General features: G+C 40.1%; 1 protein-coding gene across 1 annotated transcript in view; it reads right to left on the bottom strand.

The window, feature by feature from the left end:
• LOC109917914 (copine-5-like) overlaps window positions 1-22233 on the bottom strand; it is a 557988-nt gene that overhangs the window by 221455 nt on the left and 314300 nt on the right. The window contains exons 9-10 of the mRNA XM_048612100.1: window positions 10767-10870; window positions 5430-5534 (exon numbers count right to left, since the gene is read on the bottom strand). Coding sequence (XP_048468057.1) covers window positions 5430-5534; window positions 10767-10870 — 209 coding nt within the window. The remainder of the gene's footprint in view (window positions 1-5429; window positions 5535-10766; window positions 10871-22233) is intronic.

Below are 22233 nucleotides of genomic sequence, written 5' to 3'. Positions count from 1 at the left end.
ATTAACAACAATTTCACCACTATGGTGCCATAATTGATTCTAATCCAATCTAACCACCCACTGTACCCAGAAGAACTTGCCACTCACTGGCTATCCCCTCAAAGTACAGCATCACTGACACCCACACCATCTTTCAAAGGCCACTATACATCCATACAAACATATTGCACTGTACACCCACATTACACTCTCAATGTAATGGTCCTCCAGTCACAAAACCATTCTGCTCCTGCTATGTAGCCAGCACAGTTAATACTCCATCACAAATACAACCCCGTTCTATCACCATAGTCACGGTTTAACAACCAGGCCATAATGTTTACCTGTCCTTAGCTATATCCTCTATAAATACTGTCTTTAAGTCGTGACCACTCTGTTCCTAATGCTCACTGTAGACTTGCATCTTGCTATTGCCCCAGTAGGGAAAATTCACATGCAGGCAAACAAGATAATTCCAAAGGTGAAATTTTTGGGGTTTTTTTACAGTCAGCAAAACAGACAGAAACTAATTGAATAGAGGCTGCAGTTTGCCCCAACAATGTAAACCAAATGTTGGCATGACAACCAACAACTATTTTACTGTCCATGATAGTTTGCTGCGCCCAACTTTCATTGAGTGGAACCAGGTTTCAATTAGCTCCCATTTACTTTGTAGCACCTGATGCAGCTGAGCTCTGTCATTCACAAGGAGAATTTTCTCCTTCCTAAAAACAGCAAAATACCATGGATGCAGGGAATCTGAAATAAAAGCAGAAAATGCTGCAGAAACTCAGCAGGTCTGGCAGCATCTGTGGAGACAGAAGCACAGTTAATGTTTTGATTCTCATACGTCTCTTCTTGAAAGTAAGCTCATATTGGACTTGAAACATTAACTCTGTTCCCCTCTCCACAGATGTTGCCAGACATATTGAGGTTTTCCATCATTTTCTGTTTTTATTCGTGCTCCCCACTGCCCATATCCTCCTACTCAGAAGACTGCTCACGTTCCCCCAGTTCCCCGGCAACCAGCACAACATCCCATTGTCTGCTCCAATTGTACAGAGCTCTGTCCTGAATATACTGGAGACTCCAACTCAAGACTGGTCCAAGCAGTTGAATAGCATTTTCAGCAGCCCTATTGTCTGCTCCCCCACCATCCCGGTTGAAGGGTGGCATTGTATTTGTACCCCACATCAGGCAGGGATTGGTGAAACGTTTCATGAGCAATGTGGGTATCCCTCGCTCCCCCGACCATAACCAGCCTTGCAAGGCATCTGGACCCTCAATCACTACAGGTACACAAGTGTGCTCCAGCAAGTAGGAATCATCGCAGCTGCCAGGGTAGTGAGCAGACACTCCATGAAGTAGAAATAGTGATCACGACTGCCTGTACATTAATCATACGCAAACCCTTCTGTTTATGAATGTTTCGGTATTGAGATATGGCCGTCTTGGCGTAAATTGTGCAAGTAATGGCACCCTGCACGTGGGGAAAGACAGCTGTATTCCCCAAATCCTATTGCCTGGGCTGTAGCATTTACTGCATCAAGAGGAAATGAATTGAACCAGAATGATCGTGCAGATGGCATCGTTCATTGTCCTGATGCATTGTGGGTATATGACAGATGGACCCCACACAGGTTACCCTTCACTCCCTGGAAGGAGCCAGTTGTATTGACGTTCAACATAATTGTCACCTTCACAATCACTGAGGGGGGATGGCCTCCCACTCTAGCACTCAGTATAGTTCCATCACAATGCCCTGAGATGTACAAAGCCTATATCTACACTGCTCCTTGCTCATTCCCAGGAAAGAGAGTCAGGGGCTAAAACATCTGGTCCTCCTGGGCACCTGGCACATCCTGAGGGGTCTCTGACTATGACCTCGGTCTAAACTGAGTGCTCCTCCACCCAGCATACCTTCTGATGCTGTTCTGTATACTCCCATCATAACTTTAGAATCTCCCCATCACTGTTCTTGAACCCACCTCAACAGCTGCCTCTGTTTCCCCTCCCCTAGCCTTGACTGCTCTTTGACAATGAGTTTTATCTGCTCCCTCTGCCCCTGGAGCCAGCCCTTGCATCCTCCACAAGACTATTCATCCTAGAACTTTGGCTGGCTTTGCTGAACAAGATATGACTGACCAGACCACTGACTGTTACATTTTCAGCTCCCCAACTGATGCGATGCCGTTCCCCTGACCGCTTGTGACACTCTATAGGACTGACCGTGACCCGCTTCCTGCACTGAAGTCAGACATGTTCTCTGACCCTGATCAGCCCAAACAGATGCCTCGATGTGGATAAGCCCCTGGACTGTATGAAGACTGCTGACCAACAGGGCCCCTGCCCGCCGGAGTGGACAATGGACTACTCCTCACCTACTCTCCTTTGGCTGAATGTATGTGCAGTGTATTTGTTGTACAGTCAGCTAGCATATGCGAAAAGTGTGAGCTTGACGTCTCAGTGTGGTGTACAGCAAGATATCATCCTCCCACTACCCAACCACCAGGCAGATCCCACATGGCAAGCAGTCTGCTCGAATGTCTGCCCAATACAGCATATCAATGTGGTAGATGCAATGAGTCACTCCCAATGTCGAGACAGGCATCGGTGGGATTCTCACGTCGTTCTGCCATTGTTCATGTCATTAAGATTCAGTCGTTAGTGTTTATTATTGATTATGTTATTTAAAACACTAATAATGTTTAAGGTTTTGGCAAAGATCTGTAGCTTGGGTTGTGGGTGAGGTTGTTGACTTGCTCGCCGAGCTGGCTTGTTCTCGTTCAGACGTTTCGTCACCATGCTAGGTGACATCATCAGTGGAGCCTCTGATGGAGCGATGTTATTCTACTCCGCTGGGATTTATAATGTCTGGTCTGTTATGGTGAGTAGTGTCATTTCCGGTTTTGTTCTGTATGGGACGCACGGGAATTCCTAAAGGCATGGTTCTCCACCCATAGTGCAATCAACAAACATATAGAATTGGGGCCTATATACAAACCCATACAGAACAAAACCAGAAGTGACACTACTCACCACAACGGACCAGACAGTAAAAATTCCAAGGGGAGTAGAATAACATCGCTTCATCGGAGGCTCCATTGATGATGTCACCTAGCATGGTGGCGAAACGTCTGAACAAGAACAAGCCAGCTCGGCGAGCAAGTCAACAACCTCACACTAATAATAGGAGATAACAAGGTGTACAGCTGGATGAACACAGCAGGCCAAGCAGCATCAGAGGAGCAGGAAGGCTGATATTTCGGGCCTAGACCCTTCTTCACACGAATAATGTTTTATGAAGTGTGCACAATTGTGTAAAATGTTAATACTGTTGTGTTTAATAGGACACTTTATGTCAAAAATATTTCAAGTATGACTTAATATAATCTTGTAATACTTATTGTTTCCATGTTGCTTGCATGTATGTTTAATTATTGGCAATTTAGAAGAAAATTTGCCCTAATATAGCAGCATTTTTAATGGAGTAGTGAAAATGAATTCACTTCCAAAGTCCATTAGAAATGATCTCTCTCCTTCTGTAAAAGTAGTAAATCTGTAGCAGTAGAATGCAAGTTAATCATGAGTATTCTTATCCTAAATACAATGCTGAGTGGTACAAAGTGAAATACCAAAAATGGAAAAACAACTGAAAAGTAAAAGCAGTTGGATATTGCTGCCAGAATTTTAATCTTCTGCTGTAGATAGATGAGTAAAAATTCCAAAACAAATTTAGTTCAGTGTTTAGCAAAAAATACTAAAATATAAAAGACATACTTTCAATTAACTGGAATTTGCATCTACAATAATTCCATGTAGCTTTTCCCTATATTACTTGAAAAATCACCAAAATTTAATTGCAGCAGACTGTGGTCTGTCATGGTCATAAAATCAGAATGATTATGGTACAGGAGGCCATTCTGTAAGAGTACTCTCTGTAAGAGTAACTCAAACAGTGCCATTTTCCCATTCTTTTCTGAAAGCCTCTTTCACCAGAAGTTCGGAATATAGTTTTCCTTGACAAGTAAGAAGCAAATTATTAATTTAGCATCTGTGCCATGTCCTTTGACTCCATATGTAAATCCCCTTTTTGATCACATTCCTCCCCTTACTCACCTTTTATTAACTTGCCGATGGAAGACATTATTCCTGTTATGTTAACTGCCTGTCGCCTCTCTCTTTATATCTCTCATTTCTTTTATCACTTCCCTTCTAACTTATGACATTTGTCATGTGCATCTTTCTTTTCTTGCTTCATCTTTCCGTCTCTTATCTTTCAAGGCTCTGGCTTTCGGCGCTCTTCTTCTACCACCCGCACCCAAGCGAACCATCTCCTCATTAAAAGAAGCCCATTGTTCAATTGCAGTTTGCCTGTCAATATTTGACTCTACTTTAAGTTGAACAGATCTGTTCACACTTTACTGAAATTGCTCTTGCCCTACTTAAGTATTTTTACTCCAGTTGGCTTCTTATCTTTTTCCATGACAAACTTAAACCTTATGAAATTAATGATTACTGTTCGCTAAAAGACAACTTCATCCACCTAAACCACTCGTTCCTCAGAAACAGATCCAGCAATGCCTGCCTCCTCATTGGGCTGAAAACTTACCAATCAAGAACTGCTGAACTCCCTTTAGAAACTCTTTACCATTTATATTGTTGCTTTCCTAGTCTATATTTGGATAATTAAAGCGCCCATTTAACAGTACAATGCTGTCGTTGCAAAGCTTTAATTTCCCTGAAAATTTGCTCCTCTATATCATTTACATTTGCTGGTGCCAACAGAATACACCCAGAAGAATAACTATTTGTCAATTATTTCCGAACTCTCATCGAATGCAGTGAGTCCTTGATCCATCCAGAATATCTTTCTCTCTCCAGCACTGTGATATTCTCCTTATTCCACACTGTCACTTTTCCTTCATTCGCCTTCTTTCCTCAATGCAATCTAACCTGTTATCAGTCCTATCCTTCCTTTTTGGGCGACATCTCAGTTATCATCACAATATCATACTTCCATGCTGCTATATGCACTTTCAAGTCATCAAACTGTGTTTCTTTGAGTCTGCTTATGTCCCAAAAGAAAAGCAAAGAAATTAAAAACTGACAAAGGAAAAATAGTAGATTGTTATGTCATTTCCACTCGTGATACCAAATAACAAGATGTTTCAAAGTAGGAGCACCCAGAGTTGGTGTCATTAATAAACTTATGCAAGGATGACAATTCTATAAAATATTTATATATTTGATATGCAGACTCGAACTGTTTATTTAAACTTTCAGTAAATCAAAAGTAAAATCATCTTAATTAATTTCTTTCATTTTCAATTGTGACCGTCTGCACTATAGAAGATACCTTTCACTGAACTGACCATGCCCAGTCATTTATTTTCTTAAGCATAGATTCTGTGCCTAACCATTCAAAAGCCACAACGCCCTGAACTTACCTATCATAGTCACCATTGCAGAGGGCTCGCACTGGAATACAGAACTGCAGCCACACAGGATTCAAGGTATTTTTCACCACTTCTGTTTTATGGCAAATTGTGAAGCTAAAAATAGGAACAAATAGATTGTGAAAACAAATACGTTATTTAGAGTATTAAAGCACAGTAAGAATAATTATGAAAATTTTCTATGGATTGTTCTGCAAGGTGACAAAATTTTTATAATCATTTTCTTATTTGCGTTAAAGAAGCAAGAAAGCATTGTGACATATTTTAGAAAGAACAAAATATTTTCCTAGTTTATGAGATCTACTTCAAAGACGTATTTTTATTCTGATGAAAGATTAGGTCTCAGTTTGCATTGACATTGTGACAGAGCTACATATAATTAGTTTGGCTATCAGTTTATCCTAAATCAATACTGTAGATCTCCATAAGACAAAGCTTTGAAATGCCCAAGCTTCTGATTTGGCAACAGCTGAAGTCAAAAGCATTTGTCTCTGGACCTTATTATATATTTGACAGATATGAACTTACTTTAAGCTTGAACAGCTTGGAGAGAGAATGGTGGTGGAAATCAATGATGACTAATTAGTTTCTTTAAATTGAACAGTTTAAAGAAGTACTTTTGACAGAATAAGCTTAAGCTTTGTTGCTCCTCTACTTTGGAAAAAAAATGTTCAAAATAAAATTTTATATCAAAACTTGTAGTTAATAGCTTAATGAATAATATTTTTTGTTTATTAATTGAGTCTCTGACTTTTTAAGCCAGTATTCAGTTATTCTAAAAGTCTGCAGCCTCAGACTTCAGAGGCACTGTAAAGTTTCCTTCAGCGCAGCACGGAGGGACACTGCATTTTCAACTTCCCAATTATTTAAAAGTAAGAGACTCTCTAGGCCGGTTTGTATGGTTCAACTGGGCATTTAAAAACACAGCACTGATCAAAAAGAAAAATAGTTCTTCCTGGGTTACAACCAATACTCTAAGTCAAGATCAGTTTTTAACTTAAAGGAAGATGGGCAATGGTGTATGCATGATATTGTTGTACATTTCAGGATTGACAGCTTTGTTACTTCCATACTGCAACTTCAAGAAATCAATATTTTCTGAACTTAATCTGGTAGTTTTCCAAAGGTGATCTATTTTAATACTAATGTACCAATAGCAGTATATAACAGATGGATTATCTCACATTAACAGTTATGATCTTGAACGCATTATCTGAAAGGAGGGAAGCAGATTCACTGGTGAAGCTGGAAAGGGAATTGAGAAAGAAGTATTTTCATAGCTATGAGGAAAGTGCAGGCGAATGGAACTAATAGCTCTTTTATTGACAGAGTGATTCTAGCAAAATGTCTTCCAAAAATAAAGTTCAGAGAAAATCCACATATAAAATTATTTATCTATAATGGTATCAAAATAAACGCACCAATGTCACACTCTTACATCTGAGCTACATACAGTTCTAAAGGAACTACAAGTATTTGAATGGGAAATGTCTATGTCATGTACTCCTATTGAAGATTTCCTATTATGGTCTACAGACTGCGACGACGATGTGACTTCAAAGAAGTTATTTTGTCCTGTTTTGTTTTTAAGAGAGGTTGTAAGGCAGAGGTATGAGCTGGCGAGTTAACACCACTTGAGTAAACAGCTTGGTAGGTCTTGGGTTGTTTTTTAAACAGCCTGAATGTATATGGCCAGCTCTCACAGATCAGGATTTCTGGGTTTTTAGGTTTAGGTTTAAGCAGAAGCTCCTGGGGTCTCAATAGAGTTGGAAGCTTCAGTGAATGGCTCCTGGCTGCTACTCTCTCTGAATTTTCTCTTGATGTTTCTTTCTTCCTGGATTGGAGAACTGCATGTGAGAATCTGTGTCTGAATTTTACTTTTTGCCAAGTCGGGTGTTTATGGGATGTTACTATATTGGAACAGTTAATTAGTAATTGTAACTGTATTTATCATTCTGTTAAGTTTTCCATTAGAGTTAAGTTTTTCTAAATTTCTCTTTCTTCAATTGTATTTTAACTACGGTGTTTAAATAATTTATGTCTTGCTTAATGTTGAGTAGTTTGACTAGTCGCACTGCATCTGGAAGAGGCACTTTTCATTTGCCTCAAAAATAAAAAAAAATTTTGGGTCTAGGCTACCTTCTTAAACTATTTTGAGGGGCTCTGATCTTGTCCGTAACAAGACTAAATGTCAATTCTAACCTCTTGGATCAAACACCAATGGTAATTTTGGTGGATGTTGTCTTATGTTGTAGATTTTTGCAGAGCAAATTGTTTACATTCATGGACTCACTGCCAAATCATTGTTTCAAATATCACAGAGAAACAAAACAGAAGAAAGCATGCAGGAGAACAGGAAACAGTTCTGTTGTCAGAAGTGATGTCAGCTGAGGTGGTCTGCCTGCTATTTCAGTTTGGCAGGAAAGATCCCATGGCATAATTTGAAGTGGAGCAGGCGAGTCTGCTCAGTAATCTGGGCTGCAATTGACCTTCAACTAGCATTTCGTAAAGCAGACTTCCTGATGATATACCTCATTGAAGTTTGTGGAACCTCATTGTGCACAAATTGTCTGGCACGTTTCTCTACATTATCACAACAGTTATATATCGTTCACAGGTAGACATCTGAGAAAAACCTCAAGTTATGAAAGGTGCAAATACTCTATTTATTTCTTTATATATTGGCACCAAAGACATTGAATTCAACTCACCTACAGTTAGAAAAAAAAAGTAACTGCAAGTTAAAGAATTCAATACCATTTACCAAGTAATTGCTGTCTTAATACAATGCAGCTCACATTCAAAAGCCGAAACCTATATTCAAGATGGATGAGGAAACTGATCGAGTACAACTTAAATCAGCAGAAAGAATTGGGCTAAGAAATTAAATTCTTTTCCCCCTGTTCTCAATAATGTCAGTTTTCTGGTTCCCCTTGGATCTTTCCATGTTCTATTTCTAGATTTTTCCCCAGTGGCTGAAATAAGTGAAATTACTGGTTGGTAATGGAAGCTTCCTTTTAAAAATTTGTTCATGGAATGTGGGCATAGCTGCTGGGCCAGCATTTATTGCCCATCGCTAACTGCCCCTTGAACTGAGTGGCAGACAGGCAGTTAAGAGTTAACTACATAGCTGTGGGTCTAGAGTCACACATTGGTCAGACCAGTTAAGGATGACAAATTTCCTTCTCTAAAGAACGTTAGTGAACCGGATGGTTTTTTTTTTAACAACAATTCACAATAATAATTGATATTAGGTTAGCTTTTAATTCTAGTTTTTACTTAAAAGAAAAATATTGAGATCAAATTCCACCATCTAACATGGCAGGATTCAAACCTATATCCCCAGTGTGTTAGCTGGAGTCTCTGGAGTGTTAGTCGAATAATGTTATCACTACACCACCTTCTCCCCTATGGAAATGGCTTTCTGTCTGCTTGTGCTTATCCAACTGTGTTACAATTGAATTCATCATATGCACTGCTCTGGTGCATGCGCGGTCTTGCTTGTTTCCTGCCCATCTGCTACTTAATCTAGTGGAGTGCTGGAGGGCCCACATGTGTAATCATAGAGAGGCAGCAATCCTCATCTGTATCTACTCCAGACGTGCCCATGATGCTTGTACTCATTTAGCATGTTACTACTGTAAGTGGGAACAGATTGTTGACAACAATTAAACCAGAAAGGTCACACTTAATGATTCTAACCAATCACACAGCATGTTGTAACTAGAAAAGAAAAACTGCTAAAGATTGCAACATGAAATCTCTAGAGCAACACACTGGTCTTTCAAAACTATTCCAACTGGGTCTGTTATTAATACTACTGTAGAATGGCACGTTGGTATCATTCATTTCTCAAAGAGAAATCTTGTGTACAAGTTCACATGTATAGCAATGAACACTTCAATCCTTTGAATAGTCATAATAACTGCATAAAGCATTGTTGCTAACATAGCATCCTTTTTGAGACATTGACCATCGGATAAGAATACAAGGATCCTGTAGCTGGGAAATGCTGAAATCTCCTGTCAAGTATTTGCTGTTTATCTGTGAGTGTTACCTGCTCCTGCTTACTGTGACCTACACCACATCGCATACCAACTGGAACATAACCATGTATGCCTTGCATTAGTCCTGTATTTGTGATGTTAAGAGTGAAAGACGCCATGAGGAAAAACAAAATGGCTTTGTACAGGAAACAGCTGTAATTGCATCTTGGGGAATAAAAAAGGAATGAAACAAGCTGGGCAATCAAACCTACCCTCACTTATCCAGGCAGAAAGCAGCAATGGCTAGAATCATGTCTGAAAGGCATTTTTGTCACATTATTTACTTAAGAGCTTGAGCGTATGCCTGAACTAGGTGCATGTATAGGGACGAGATGGACACGTAAGCAGGGTAGAATTAACACTTCCATAAGGGGAAGATTCAACCTCAATTTTCTCTACTCAATGTATGGCTTCTTAATGATTTACAGTGTAGTCACTTCAAAAGAATGCACGTCATAAAACATTATTCTCAAGCATCTCTGCTCCATTCTGTTCTGTGTGCACTTGATTTGCAAATGGAGGAGCAGAGTCGAGTGTGACAGCCAAGTGGTCATGTTGCAAACCACGAGGCTGTAAGTACATGCATGCACCATGCAGCTACATTTTGTTTGATTTGTCTTCTTTTATAAAGAGTGAACATATAACAATATGAGTGTGGCGGCAGTTCTAGATATAACTTGTAGCTATACACTGCTGCAGAAACAGCATTACAAACAAGGACTGCTACCTCTTTCCATGTGTTTTGTAGCACATGCTTGTGAGAAAGGTGCCAAAAAGGGCAAACATCATTTATCAGCAGCTGCATTGTTACATTTGAAAACCTTGCATTAAATCCACATCACCTCTTTATTTTCCATATAGTTGCTTTACCAACCAAACTCACTCATCTTCTAAACTACTGTTGCAGACAATTACATCCATGAAGCAGCATTGGATTGTATCCCTTAAATAGGAAGCTCCCAACTGCTGATATATAACACATCAGGGACAGTATAAGGATAATCACACGTGACTTCAAATGATTTAGTAGGTCACATGCCATGTGTAAATCTAATAACATAAAGCTCACTGTGCAAGGTTGAGATGTAAACACCAGTGGTATCAGGAGGTCCTCCAAACAAAATACTTTAACATCAGAACTTGTTTAAAATATGGAAATCAATTGCCAGAATCATACAGAACAACTTAAGGTCGATGTTTAATTTTAACACCCCAGTTTCGAAAAATAAATATTTATTTGAAAGACTGTTCATCTCTTCAACAAACCTAAAAACATACTTACGTTCCATCTTCATTACTTCTATAGAAAACCATGAAAGGATCAGACTTTCCAAAGAAATCTTTCTTGTCAAGTTTATTGGCACAGAATTGCATTGTTGCAACATCCTGCAAGAGAAATAAATTATATTGGGCTTTAATAGACAAAATGCTTTTGCTACCATCATTTTTGTTTTAAATCTCCAGCATACATACAAAGCTATAAATAAAATGCCTGCTGGACAGCATTAACCTACATTTCAGTTGGCACGTCCATTTACTCATCTTTGAGTAATCATGAACCTTACATACCGAAATGCCATTCTGAAAGTAAAGCCTAGAAAATAAGTTATAAAATGTATGAACTAATTCTTGAGAACTAATGACAGTATCACAATCAAATGTTAGCCTGACCTCCATTTGAATGTCAGTTCAACTGAGATCATGTTTAGAAATCTGAGAACTATTTGATGAAGTTTTGCCTCTGGCAGATATGACAATATTCATGGTAACTCCAGAAACATAAGAAACTAGGCATGGACCTTGCAGTATTAAAGAATCCAACACACATTTATTAGATTTAACTTTTATGTCAAAAAATATATTCACAGGCACTTAATGTCTGAGCTAGTATGAAGATCCTAGTTTACACAGCAGAGGAGCGTGCTTACGTTAGAACGTCATGGTTCAAGTCATCTGAAGTAAGACAGAGTACAATACCTTGAAATTCTTAGGTCACATGTTTTAATGCAGTTATGATATCATGAATATACATCTGGAAGGTATACTGACATATTGACCACAGTATCTATTGATGCACCTTAGCCAGTGCAGCTTGTGTTTGATTAATCCAGATTCAATTCCCGAGTTCCTTAAGATTAGACATCAATTTATCCCAAAATAACAAAGTTTCATTTTTGCCCAAGTGAACCAGATAATCATTTATTGGTTTTAGAATAGAGTTGTAGCTCGGATTGTGGATGTCGTGTTTGGTTGGCTCGCTAAGCTGGTTCGTTTTTCCGCAGACGTTTCATTAACCTGCTGGGTAACACCATCAGTGCAGCCTCTGATGAAGCGTCGTTGTGTTTTCCCACCTGGTATCTAAACTCTGGTGTCCATTGAGCTGGGTTACCTCACTTCCGGTTTTGCTTCGCAATGGAATGTATATGGGGTCTAACTCTATGTGTTTATTGATGGTTTCTTTGTGGAGAACCAGGCTTCTAGGAATTCCCGTGCTTGTCTCTGCTTCCCCTGTCCCAGGATCCTGGTGTTGTCCCAATACGACTGGTGGTTTTCCTTATCCATGTAGATGGAGATGAGTGAGTATATAAAAAGGACACGGCCAATACTCACTCATTTCCATCCACATGGGTGGATTAGAGAAAGATTTCATTGTCACACCTCAATAGGTCAGTATGAATTAAACGACATCGATAATCTTCATAGCAGTACAATAGAACTTTCTTTTCTTATCTTCATTGGTTTTCCACATTATTTTTCTCCAAGACACCATCTCACCCGATTACAGTAACCAAAAGTTTCATGGGTTATTGTTCATCCTCGAATAACTTGCTCAAGTATTAATTTAGGAATCTCAATACTATCAGCAGATTGCTGAAAAAAATAGGTATTACATTCAGCTAATCTTGTCCTAGGCTGAACCTTACTGATTTATTCTTCAAACAATGATTCTCATCCATACTTGTAGAATGTGAGTCAACGTACAGAGTTACAGAAAATTTGTGGGACCTTCATGCAAGTTTATGTGAAACCTCTAAACAGCAGAAAGCAGGGAGAAACCACAGTTTTGTCTTATTGTCATGGATCAGCTAAACCCAGGTAAAATTCAGTCAGCCTTCAGGACAGGCATGATTCATTCTTTTCCTTAAATAAAATCCAATTAAGTAAGCCCTGTGCTTAATTCGGAAACTTGTTTCTACAATTTTATGCAAATACTGACAATATTTTCCTCCGGCAGAGCAGTGGCAACATTTATCTTTGACTACTTTGACAAGAAAATTATGACAAAGTATGGCTACATGTAGTAAAATTTTATGCAAAAATCATACTGTATAGAATTGGTAACAAGAGAAAAGAGAAATAAAATCAAATAAAATAATGAATGGAGTCTCTATCATAGGAATTACAAAGCTGAAATATTTATGCGCATTATGAGAGGTTAGCCTAATGTTCAGGTTGAATATATTTAGAGAAAATAACATTTGGGAAATAACTAAATGATATAACTACGCACTGAAAATCCTTCATGCAAAGGTCTGGATAAAGGTATCAGATTTCCTACAATTCAAACTTCATTGTCAAACTACTGGAAAAAACAGATTGATTCTGAAGTGCCATGTACTCCATGCAACATAACTCAATAGGCAATGTTCATCTCTCCATATACTTATGCTTTTTCCTGTACTATTTTCCTCAATGAGGTTTTAAGTAGGTATGAACAAGATTATTTTATGTGCAAAAATGTCTGCATAAATATGCCACCAGGCAGTTATGAGTAAAGAACTTAAACCTAAAATCCAGGGTTCACATCTGTTTAAAGACCAGCACAAATGAAGGAAATGCAAACATGTTAAATATTGATTGCTAACTCTAACATATCAGAAAATGCATCTCTTAATATAAACAATCTCTCCAGCATTGCTTTATTTCAAAGCTGCAATCTTTGGCAAACCATTTGAGTAACATCCTTCTATTCTTATAATCTTTCTATTATTTTTAAATTTGTTTTTGGATAAATAACAAGAACTAACATCACCAAGTCATCTTGAAGTTCATAGCACATTAATTCGGCTTCACACAGTAGTCAATGTGCACAGCTGAAATGACACACCAGCTGAAGCATGCTGAGCTAATGGTTGTACCTACTGGTGTTAATTTTATAACTCATCTTAGCCAATACCACTTATGATGCCATCATTCACTGTTAAAAATATAAGTGAACAGCCTACCCAGTACGCCTACCCAACAACTCACTCTTCTGATTTCCTTTCACACAATAACACACAACTTGGTCCCAAATGTAAGATATTTGTACATGAAACATTCAGTGAACATCATGGAATCAGAAGGCAAATATGATAGTTAAATTTGACTTAATAGAGACATACAAGATGATCAGAGGATTAGATAGGGTGGACAGTGAGAACCTTCTTCCTCGGATGGTGATGGCTAGCACGAGGGGACATAGCTTTAAATTGAGGGGTGATAGATATAGGACAGATGTCAGAGGTAGGTTCTTTACTCAGAGAGTAGTAAGGGCGTGGAATGCCCTGCCTGCAAAAGTAGTAGACTCGCCAACTTTAAGGGCATTTAAATGGTCATTGGATAAACATATGGATGATAATGGAATAGTGTAGGTTAGATGGGCTTCAGATTGGTTTCACAGGTCGGCGCAACATCGAGGGCCGAAGGGCTGTAATGTTCTATGTTCTATGTTCTATGTGCATTAAAACTTAAAAAGTACAATCTTAAACTTGGATAACTAGCTCTTGTTACGTCTAGTTTTAACAGAATGTTATTTATTGGTCTGTACATAAATGTACATATATGTGGTCCTGCTTCAAATAATAATATTCTGAGGAACATTCCAAGTTTTAAATGTGTTGTCAATTGTTGAAAATCAGCTATGCAACAACACTGAATATATAAAAAATTCTTTTGCATTTCATTTTAGTTGGTTTTAAGTTAATATTCTGAAAATAACCTGCAATACTCATTCACCAAGCCTTTGAATAACTGCAACAAAATGGCATTTGACAAGATTCTGATAAGGTGTCATCAGACTCAAAATGTTAACTCTGCTTTCTTCGCACAGACATTGCCAAACCTGCTGAGTTTCACAGCAATTTCTGTTTTTGTTTCAGATCGCCAGCATCTGCAGTTCTTTATTTTACTTCATTGAGTTGGATGATCAGCCCTGATTATACTGAATACTGGAGCAGAATCCAATGGTCAAATGCCTACTACTGTTTTTATTTTCTTTGTTTCTTTTGTAATTATCCTGATCTGTCAACTGTTTGAAATACTTTTGGGATATTTATTATTTCTGTGGTGTTGCAAGCAGTGAATTGGCTACTTTCCTGTGAACAAAAGTATCCTCCATGTTCTGATCCAAAGAAAAATAAATTGCCAATAAAAAAAATCCAATCAAGAAACTTGAGGAAAAACTGGTTATTTTGGGCAATGTTAACAAATCTGCTCATGTGGAAATATTTGTTCTTACAATCCACCAAAGCTTATTCTCCATTGAAGTCCATTGAAGTCCATTGATGTGGAGTAAGGTTGCATAGGGTTCAAAGCTAGTGTTCCATCCAATCTGATCATTTCCCAGCAGGTCAGGAAAGCCACATATCTCCAAGAACTGTATTTCTACTGTTAACTGGGTCAAATATCTAATGTGATTCAATACAAAGTTAAACTCAAAGATTGGTGGAAGAACAAACTGTGGGTTGAGCTGTTGGGTGGAATCGCTGAAATCCCGATCTCCCAGACTCCACATAACCCACGTCTACCAGAAGGAGCCAGTCTGCCAACTGGAAAATCATTTCCATTAGATCTCCAAAACAATTTCACGTATCAGTAAATAAACTCTCTGGGACAGACTTTAAAAATTTACCGTCCGGGTACAGGACTTCACAATACTTTTAATGAATGAAACACTGTGCAATGAATTGCTCATTTTCGTGTCTCAATTCCCAAGACGTGACCCTGAACGTACAGAGCTCTGTGCTCAGAGCATAAATGAATGTAATTTACCATTCCCTGTTAAACAGTGATGAAAATTATGCTTGGTCCCGTAAAGTTGGAAAAAGAAAGTGCTTAAAAAAACTATTACAGTGCAATCGATAGATGGTCTGCACAGAGTAAGATGTGGTTACCCTGAAGGTTTTTTTTGTCTCCATGCTTCACCTATCCAAGTGATCACTTACATTAGTAAGAGTTTGTGGGATTTTAACCACTTTGGTGTATATGGTTGGGTTAAGAGGTTTATGTGCTGACCTGACTCTAAACTTATCCTCTTCCTGCAAATGAATACTATCTCGCCTCTGCTTGAACTGTCCATGATGGATTGGCTGATTATGTTGGAAACCATAGCACAATCATGTATTCCACAATTTACGGCACAGAATTGAGTACAATAATACATTGCACAAAGAACCCCTGTAGAACTCATTTCAGCGACTGCCTCAATTACAGATTTTTTGATTCTGCTGTTCCAGGAACCGAATCTGAAAAACTCTCCAAAATCTTTACTTGATAAGATTTCTGTGACACAAGACCTGCAAAATACTGACCTTGCCAGACTCAACTAGGAGATGGAGCATCATGCTTGAATTTTGAATTGCAACTGGCATCGAACCTCACACTCGCTCAACCCTCTGCTGGGGAAGGAAGATTAGGCACAAGCAGTCTAAGCGTGCTGCTGAAGCAGACTGCCTGCCAGATCAACCAAAAAATGGCAGTCTATGGGGAAATTTGACAGCAGGACTGTCTCAAACAATGAAGCAAGAAATGGTGTGCTAATTGCAGAAAGAAAATCACAAGCAAAATGCACTTCAGCACAACTAACTTGATGAAGAAAATTTCTCCAATTGTAGGTGTTCATTAGAAGCAATGATTGCAGCAGGATTAATGTCAAGCAGATTTAATATAACCCTAGATATTGTTTATTTTCACCTATTCTTGAAGTAAATTCATTTCATTCTTGTCTGACAATGTTCAAGGCTACAAAAAAACACACTTGCATTTGTAAGGCACCTTTCAAATCCATGGCATGTCAAAGAAATTTTGCAACATTTTAGTTGGTTGATTTTCAGGTGCCCGTAGCATAGAGAACAGCAGTGTGAAAGAGTCAAGTTAGTGCATGAGTATTCCAGTGGAATGAGTTCAAATCCCACCGCGTCAGCTGGCAAATTGAAATTCAGTTAATAAATAAATCTGGAATCAAAAGCTAACATCAGATCATGTGGCTATCATTTTGTGTTTAAAAGAATCTGATTTTATGGAAGACAATTTCAGGCCTTATCTGGTCCCCTTTAATTCCTATCTTTCGATTTGAATCTTTTACAAGTATCTGACAATGCAAACAGGGAAATATTTACCTGTAATAGCATATCTCAAATTGACAGCGTTGTTAATTCAGCACTCCCACAGTACTGCATTCAACTATTAGTTTAGATCAAGTGCTCAAATCTGGGAACAAGGCACCTAGAGGCATGAATGCTAACACTAATCAAAAGCTGGCAAAATGTTGAGTCAACCTTCTGAAACTTTAAATACAGTGTATCTTTGCTTTGACCAGTAAGTAGCTTTTACACTAAGGGAGAACTGATGTCCACCTCCGTTTCATAGTTTGCCAACACAGACACTTTACTCTTGCATCCAGGATTGGGATAATTGGCCCCTGAAAGAGAGCACAGAATATCACAAGGCATTTGCAAATCATCATCTGACTTCCCCATTTAAAATTTATTTCAATCCTTTAATCATGCCACTTTTTAAAACTTTATCAGTATTGGTTTTCCAATATTGCAAAGTATTTAGGGGGAGACAATGGACTAGTGGTATTAACGCTGGACTGTTAATCCAGAAACCAAGATAACATTCTGGGTTCGAATCCTGCCATGGCAGTTGAATTCAATAAAAAAAATCTAGTGATAACCAAGAATCCATTGCTGATTGTCAGAAAAAACCCATCTGGTTCACTAATGTCCTTTAGGGAAGGAAACTGCCATCCTTAGTGGTCCGGCCTACGTGTGACTCCTGACCTACAGCAATGTGGTTGACTTAGGGATGGGCAATAAATCCTGCCTAAAAGCGATGCCCTCATGCCGTGAATGAATAAATGAATAAAGAAATCAGAGTGTGACACAATAGTCATTATAAAGCCTTCCACAAACAACCAAACCAACACCACTGGACCTTAATAATTTACCAGTAAGAAAATGGTCATCATTGACAACAATAATGTGGTTGATGGTCTGTATCTGGACTTTCAAAGGAGATGTTATAAAGTACCCACATAGTAGATTTGTTAAGGTCAGGAGTTGTAAGAGACAGTAATGACATTGAGACAAACAGCTAAAGAATAGAAAGCAGCAGGCGGTGAGCAGTTGTCTTCCAGACTGGATACACATGCACAGCAGCCCAATTCTTAAGCACAAACAAGGCTGTCGTTATATTAAAACCAGCCCCATTGTGTTTACAGACAAGAACTCAAACTGCAAAGCAGGAATTCCTTCAGGGGCTCTTGAAATGTTACCATCGTAAGATTCACAGTGCGTTCAGCACCATATTGTGATACCTCTGGCATTTTAAACAGCACCCAGACATAACTGGGGAAGCTTTCCAATATTCAAAGGAACTTGCGTGCTTTCAGAATTTCCACATCATCAATATTGCTGCTTTGGGATATTACTAAAGCTCACAAGCAATTCCCAGAAAAGAAAGAGCACAAACACTAGCTATGTTATCCAGGCCAAAGAGGAAAATCTCACTGTTGATTTCTTTCCACGATTAAGCACATCTGTTGAGTTGAGAGAACAACAGGACAAATACCATTCATGGGAATCCTACCTTTGTCATTGTTCTTCTGTTTAATTTCCCATTCGTGAATGGTTAACAACACCAAACTTGTTTAATCGGTTCCATTATCTTCCAAAGGCACTGCTTCGATTGTCAGTCAGGAGTCAGCATGCTAATTGCACCATGGACTTCTACTTCCAAAGTCGCTGCTGTGCATGGACCTCAGAGTCCGTTGCAGCTGGGATGAAAACTCAAGGGAACGGTGCTTATAGGGGCCTGAATGATGCACACTACGGTGAGAGATGTGGCAGAATCATGTTGGAAGTCTATCTCGGCCTATATGTTGTCTTAAAAAGATGCAGCAAGTTGCTCCCTAGGTTGCAAACGTCAAGGTGAGATTCTTAGATAACAAGGTGTAGAGCTGGATGAACACAGAAGACCAAGCAGCATCAGAGGAGCAGGAAAGCTGATGTTTCGGGCCTAGACCCTTCTTCAGAAAATCAAGAATCAAGAAAATCAAGATTCTTGCCAGCCAAGGAGGACCATTGCCTGTTAACAACTCCACCTCCAACTGTGAGTAAACCAGACATCAAGAATTGTCAACTTGGAAGGCAGTGCAGGGTACCTGCTGCTTGCCACTGGTTGCGAAATGCGTCCACATAACAGCATCTCAGGGGCTGGTCCCTGGGCACTGGCATCCAATAATAGCCAGACCCTCATGACCTCATCTCACTGATTCACTTACAGGGTGCTTAGGCACCACAGAGCTGCATGCAGGGCATACCGGCAACTAGCAATGAAAAGCTGCTGCAATGTCAACTTGGAGCATCCATGCCCTATCTTACATTGCCTGTAGCACCATAACACAACCGGGCAGCTTGCCTCGTTGGTCAGCAGGAAAGTTGATGTTTCGGGATGGGACCTGAAGCGTTAAATTTCTGAAGAAGGGTCCCAACCCGAAACATCAACTTTCCTGCTCCTCTGATGCTGCCTGGCCTGCTGTGTTCCTCCAGCTCCACTCTGTGTTATCTATATACTACATGTGGAGAAAGGGAAAAAAAAGTCATGTCTCAATTTCACAGGGGAGTAGTACTCACCGAAGTCTGTGGAGGCAGTCATCAGGGGAGGAGGCGGTGGAATGGTTCATGAGAAGTAACGCAAAGGTAGCCTCTAATTCCAGTCCAAATGGGTGGCAAGGGAAGATAGGCAGGTGCAAGCTCATGCAGACAAATTGCAGGGGTGGGTTGGGGGGCTGGTGGAGAGGTGCGAAGCCTACGGGTTTTGTAGAAAAAGCTTTCAGAAAGAGGACCTGGATATTTGAGATTTCACCAACGCAGAGGCAGAGATTGCAAGCCACTGCACTCATTGCCACCTCCTATTGTGCTGGGAATCAAAAAAGTGTACAAATGGGGAGGAAAATGGCTATGAACACACCACAGTGGATGGTAAGAGTTGTGACCTTTTTGGGGGAGGGAACTGCAAGACTTAAAGTGAGGCCCTTGAAAGAGCAATATTACATACAGACATATACAGGATCCCCTGTGGGGTCCCTAATCCCTGGTCATCCTCGTGCACTGGCTCCCTGCCACACATTATTGACCACTGCTGTCACATCAACAATTTTGCACAGAGGCCTTTTAGGAACAGGGATATTTTACCTTGAGTGATATTGATATCAGCAGAACCCATTGCTCTATCTTGCTTCCACGTGTTGCAACAGGCTCTCAACATAGACATAAAATCATGGTATACCACTTATGGATAAGAAAGTAAGTATCATGCCGGCACTTTCAGGACTATGAAGAGACTCAAACTTACATATATACTGAAAAACAAATCAACTTTATGTACCCTTATGCAAATGTGATACTTCATGCACAGTGCATTGCCTCCCATGCCGCCAAACTGCCCTCTGAACAAGGGTCACTGGATCTAAACTGTCAGCTGATTTCTCGCCACAGATGCTGCCAGACCTGTTGATATTTTCTAGCAATTTCTGCCTTTGCTTCAGATTTCCAGCATCCATAGATCTTTCTGTCTTTTTTCCCTCAAAAGGTTTTGTTTTTCCTTTCTTTCCTTCCTGCCACATCTTGGTGTTGTCTCAGGTTTCACAGCTGGGATGAAGAGAGTTTGTTCAACAACAGAGCCAATTGGTCTGTAGCCTTGGTCAGGCAAATCCAGTGGGGTGTGGTGTTTGTGCCTGGATGGCCCTGATAATGCTGCGGGTCTTCTTGCTGGAGGGTTGGAGATGGGGCTGAGGGAGAGTGGAAGTGGAGGATTCAGCCACCTTTGGAGTGTTCGGAGAGGATAGTTCTGAGAAGCCTGCATCAGGTTCCTGGCACTGCCTTGTCTGCTTGTGAATAAAGGACTCCTGAAGAGCACACAGGTTTTCCAGTCCCTGTCACCACACCTTCGGTCATGAAAATAAATGGTTGGTGCAATGGTGTTTGTGTCTCTCCTGCAGATCCTAAAGGTGCCAATCAGACCGTGGAGGCAGACCAGATGATCAAATTGGTCCTCATAGTGTAGTGCAGTTCTGCAGCCTCTGAGAGCCACTGCCTCCCACTTACCTGTCCACTACTCCTGTAACTCCCTGTCCATGAGGACAAAGTCCCAGCTAGCCAACACCACTGGGTCCTTTCCTGGCTGGTGGTTGGTCTCCGCAGTTCTCTGAGTGCCAATGGCTTAGGGCGATTCTTCCTTGGCTAGCTTTTGCAGTGAGATGCTCACCAGATTGTGCTTCCAAACACTGAGTGTGCTGTTCCCACCAGACTGCCAATATCTGAGCTGTTGGGAGATGCAGGAGGCAGCCTCGCCAATTCTTCCTCTCAGTCCTCGATATACTCTTCCTTAGAGATCCAAGAGGTGGCTTTGGGCAGAGCAAGCAGTTTCTCCACAGAGGTCATGGATATTTTGTTGGCACCTTTGACAGTCAAGGGACAGAAGGCATTGTGGCCGATGACCAGAATGTGCAATGATTGACCCTGACTCCAAGGTTAATGTGAGAGTTGCTGTGGAACGAAGAGCGGCACTTACTTGACTGACAGAGCTCAATTGACAGATCATGGGTGTCTTGGCATCCCATCAGGAGTGGTCCTGGTCTTCTCCTGAGAGGTTTAGGAGTCCCTCCCCACAGTGGGCATATAGCCTGACATTGGGCATCCCTGCACCCTTTACAGGACCTTTCTGCCCTATTGTATACTTCCTTCTTCTGGAATGAAAGAAAAGGAGGGACACCATACAAGTGGGTGACACAACTGTTAGTGTTTGTACAAGTGGTGAGGTGTCCCAGGCAAGTGATTAGGCAGCACAGAAGCCATGCCCGGTTGGTTGGTCTGGAAGGTTGCAGGGGCAACAAAAGCATGCAAAGCAGGCTGTTGAAGACGATGAGGTACCCCTCCTCTGGATCACCCTATCCACCAGACCCTTGATGGAGATTTGCAGCATCATCTTCCCCTACTCTGATATCTTCAAACTGAGCATCCATCACAGAGCATGACAATTTCAGAATGCCTGAGCTTGTCAGGCCACATAGCAGCCTTTTAAAAATCATGCGGGCACCAGGGAAACATTCTGGTGAATGCCAAGTTCTCGGGGGAATGGTGCTTGGTAAAATGGAGCTAGAATCAGGCAAGAGGGATGCCATAGGAGTGGAGTAGGTAATTAACAAGGCAGGTTTGCTAAAATTTGCTGAGAAATTTTATGACTCAGTGCTGTGAGAAAACTTCAAAAAGAAACTCAATGTAGCTGACACAACTAAAAACACCAAGATTCAGTCCCCTAGTTATCAACATTCAGTTTCAGTCAAGTGTCACATAAATGCTTTCAAAATGCACCCAGACACAATCAAATTATCAATCTATGGTTCCTTAGTTAATGGTCATAATTTATCTGGGAACAGTTTAGGGATGCAACAGTGTGTGCTTTATGTGTGTATATAAAATGCT

This window comes from Rhincodon typus, chromosome 25, assembly GCF_021869965.1.
Source record: "Rhincodon typus isolate 14 chromosome 25, sRhiTyp1.1, whole genome shotgun sequence".
Classification (NCBI taxonomy): Eukaryota; Metazoa; Chordata; class Chondrichthyes; order Orectolobiformes; family Rhincodontidae; genus Rhincodon; species Rhincodon typus.
This window is presented reverse-complemented; position numbering and strand designations above follow the sequence as displayed.